Below are 2,500 nucleotides of genomic sequence, written 5' to 3'. Positions count from 1 at the left end.
GAAACCCTGGGGACCTCCTGCTGGAACCCTGGCCTCCCGGATGATGGCGTGCCGGATATCTGGCTGCGATATGGCTTTGGTGGAAGACACTTCGGTGAGTGTCTCCGTGCTGGTGCTCAGGTTGTCCCATCGGTTGTCAATGAGGTTGGCACGTTCGAGCCAGCTCGGGTTGTTCCTTGGGCTGATCGGTGATGTACCCGGACCGGATTCTGGCTCGCTGACAGCATCCTTGAAGCTCTCGAAGAAGCGCCCGGCTCTTCGTGCATCGTGTTGGTGCTTCACCCGCCGGGGCGTCTGGGTCTTCTGCTTGTCTTTCCCAGAACCGTTGTTGTTGTTGTTATTGTTGTTGTTGGCCATCTGGGTCGTATCCTCCTTTTGGAGGATCCTGGCTCGATCAGCCGAAGCCGATCTCGCACTTCTTCGCCTCCTGACGGGAGATCCACCAGAATTAGCTTCTGAGAGGATCTCATCCAACTCGGCTGTATTCACCGTCTTCCCCTCTTTCTGTTCCTTGCGAAGGTTCCTGTAAGCGAGATCGTCCATGGCCACGTCAGGTTGCTTCCTGGTGGTCATTATAGGTCGATAGTTCTCCTTCGGTGTCACGTGAAGGTAGTCGTTCGGTGAAGCCTGGGTCGTCGGCCCAAGAGGAATGCCGAAGGGCGGCTGAGGATCGATAATTTTGATCGAATTGGCTCGTTGGACATTTCTGTATGTAACGTCATCATAAATAATGTCAGGTTCTCCTACTAGCATCGGGTCGGGAGGGAGGTCCTTGTCGATGTCCGAGGGCATAGTATGCGCGGGGGAAACAAGCAAATAGCTGCCAGTAATCTGGAGGGCCTTTTGGACATCTGGATTGTTTCTTGTGCTTTGCTGGAGCCGTCGGGCATGCATGTCATCGAGGGCTTTGTCACCCACGCCGGATCTCCGGTGGCGAGGAGTCCGGGGCCGGCTCTGTTCCAGGGGAGTGTGCTCCACGACCTCGGTCGCTGATTCGTTGTGGGATGATTCGAGGACATCGTCTCGGGTGGGATGCCGCATGAGTTCTCTCCTTTCAGCACCATCCATGATATCCTCACTGTCGAGTTTCAAGCTGTTGTAGATGTCCTCAAGTTCTTGGAGAGCCTCTTCGAAGTTAGCGCACTTTGACCGCTCTAACCTTTCCTTCTCCCGCATATACATCAATTCGAACTGCCGCTGCCGGCTCTCCATGGAACTGGACTCTAGTTCGCGCAGCTTGTCTTCCTCGAGAACCTTCTGCATCTGTTTCTTCGCATTCAGGAGGCTTGATGCGGAGAGCTGATCACGGTTACTCCTCTGAGGAGGTCTTGGGCGATGTTTACTGCCGTCGTGATGGCCTCGTGATCCGTCCTTCTCTGCTGATTCGGAGTTCTCCAATACCATCGACAGAGGACGAGTTGAACCGATCCTCTTCTTGTCCTTGGCTAGGCTGCCCTGGCTCGAGTCGGAATCTCCTTTCTCGCCGAGCTTGGCTGGAAGAGGACTGGAGACGTCGCTCTGACCGGAGAGTGAGCTCAGAGATTCAGCTTGTTTTAAGGTCAGAGGCTGTGGGCGAGACTTGCGATTCTTCAAGTTCATGTTCACTTCTGGTCCAGAGTGCTGACCACCTCCGCTACCTCCCCCTCCTCCTCCTCCTCCAACGCCACCACCTGAGTGATATCCGTCAAGTTTGGGGCTGTTGGACCTGGAGGAGTCACTGAAGAGGTGACTACTCAGGATCTGAGGGTTCTTGCTCTTCTCCTTTAGGTCATGCTCCCGCTGTTTCCACGCCGTATTTGCCTGCTGGAGCTTCACACTCGTATCGCTGACGTAGGATGAATAGTCCGACGATGGCGAAGGGGGAACATTTGAGATCGGGACCACCTTGGCGTACTTCGGTGGTTGATCCGTGTAGTACTGCAAAGAGTTACTTCGCTGCTGTTGAGGCTGTTGCTGGTACTGGGGCGGTGGCGGGGGCGTTTGTTGGTACTGCGGAGGCGGTGGTGGTGTTGGTTGGTATTGTGGCGGCGGTGGTGGTTGTTGGTATTGGGGTGGAGGTGGTGGCACTGGTTGCTCTTGCTGTTGTTGTTGTCGTTGTTGTCTGTGGTACAAGGGTGCAGGGTAGAGGGGCTGGTCTGTGTACTTGTAGACATTGGAGGCTGAGGTTGGTGGGCTTGGTCGGCTTGGTGGGATGTAAGATTTGAGCTGCCCCTGACTACTCGAGAGCTGCATCTCGGAGAAGGACCTCCTCTGCGGTACCGGAACGGGCTGCTGGCCCTGGACCTGACCGTTTGTTTTGGGTCCGAAGTATGCCGGGACAGATCGAACACTCGGACTAGGACTCGAGCCTTTGGTGAAGCCCGAGTGGATATTGGCCGAGGAGGAGGTGGGCCTCGGGATGGATCCGTCCTGGTTCAGACTCTCGAAGGAGTAGGACATCGGTCTCCCGACGTCGTTGGGGGATAAAATTCGACTTCGATCTCGCGGAGGAGGCACGGGA

At 55.7% G+C, this 2,500-nt stretch overlaps 1 protein-coding gene across 4 annotated transcripts in view; it reads right to left on the bottom strand.

Moving 5' to 3' along the window:
• Nucleotides 1-2,500, bottom strand: part of LOC143028277 (uncharacterized) — a 1,448,808-nt gene that overhangs the window by 1,138,642 nt on the left and 307,666 nt on the right. For all 4 annotated transcript variants that reach the window (XM_076190136.1, XM_076190134.1, XM_076190135.1 and 1 more), the window contains exon 2: nt 1-2,500. This exon is cut by the window's left edge; it is cut by the window's right edge and continues 1,916 nt beyond it. In XM_076190136.1, coding sequence (XP_076046251.1) covers nt 1-2,500 — 2,500 coding nt within the window.

The sequence above is a fragment of the Oratosquilla oratoria genome, chromosome 9 (assembly GCF_046742065.1).
Source record: "Oratosquilla oratoria isolate Oo_2021 chromosome 9, ASM4674206v1, whole genome shotgun sequence".
In the NCBI taxonomy this organism is placed as follows: domain Eukaryota; kingdom Metazoa; phylum Arthropoda; class Malacostraca; order Stomatopoda; family Squillidae; genus Oratosquilla; species Oratosquilla oratoria.
Note: the sequence above shows the minus strand (reverse complement) of the source record. Positions and strands in the feature narration are given on the sequence as shown.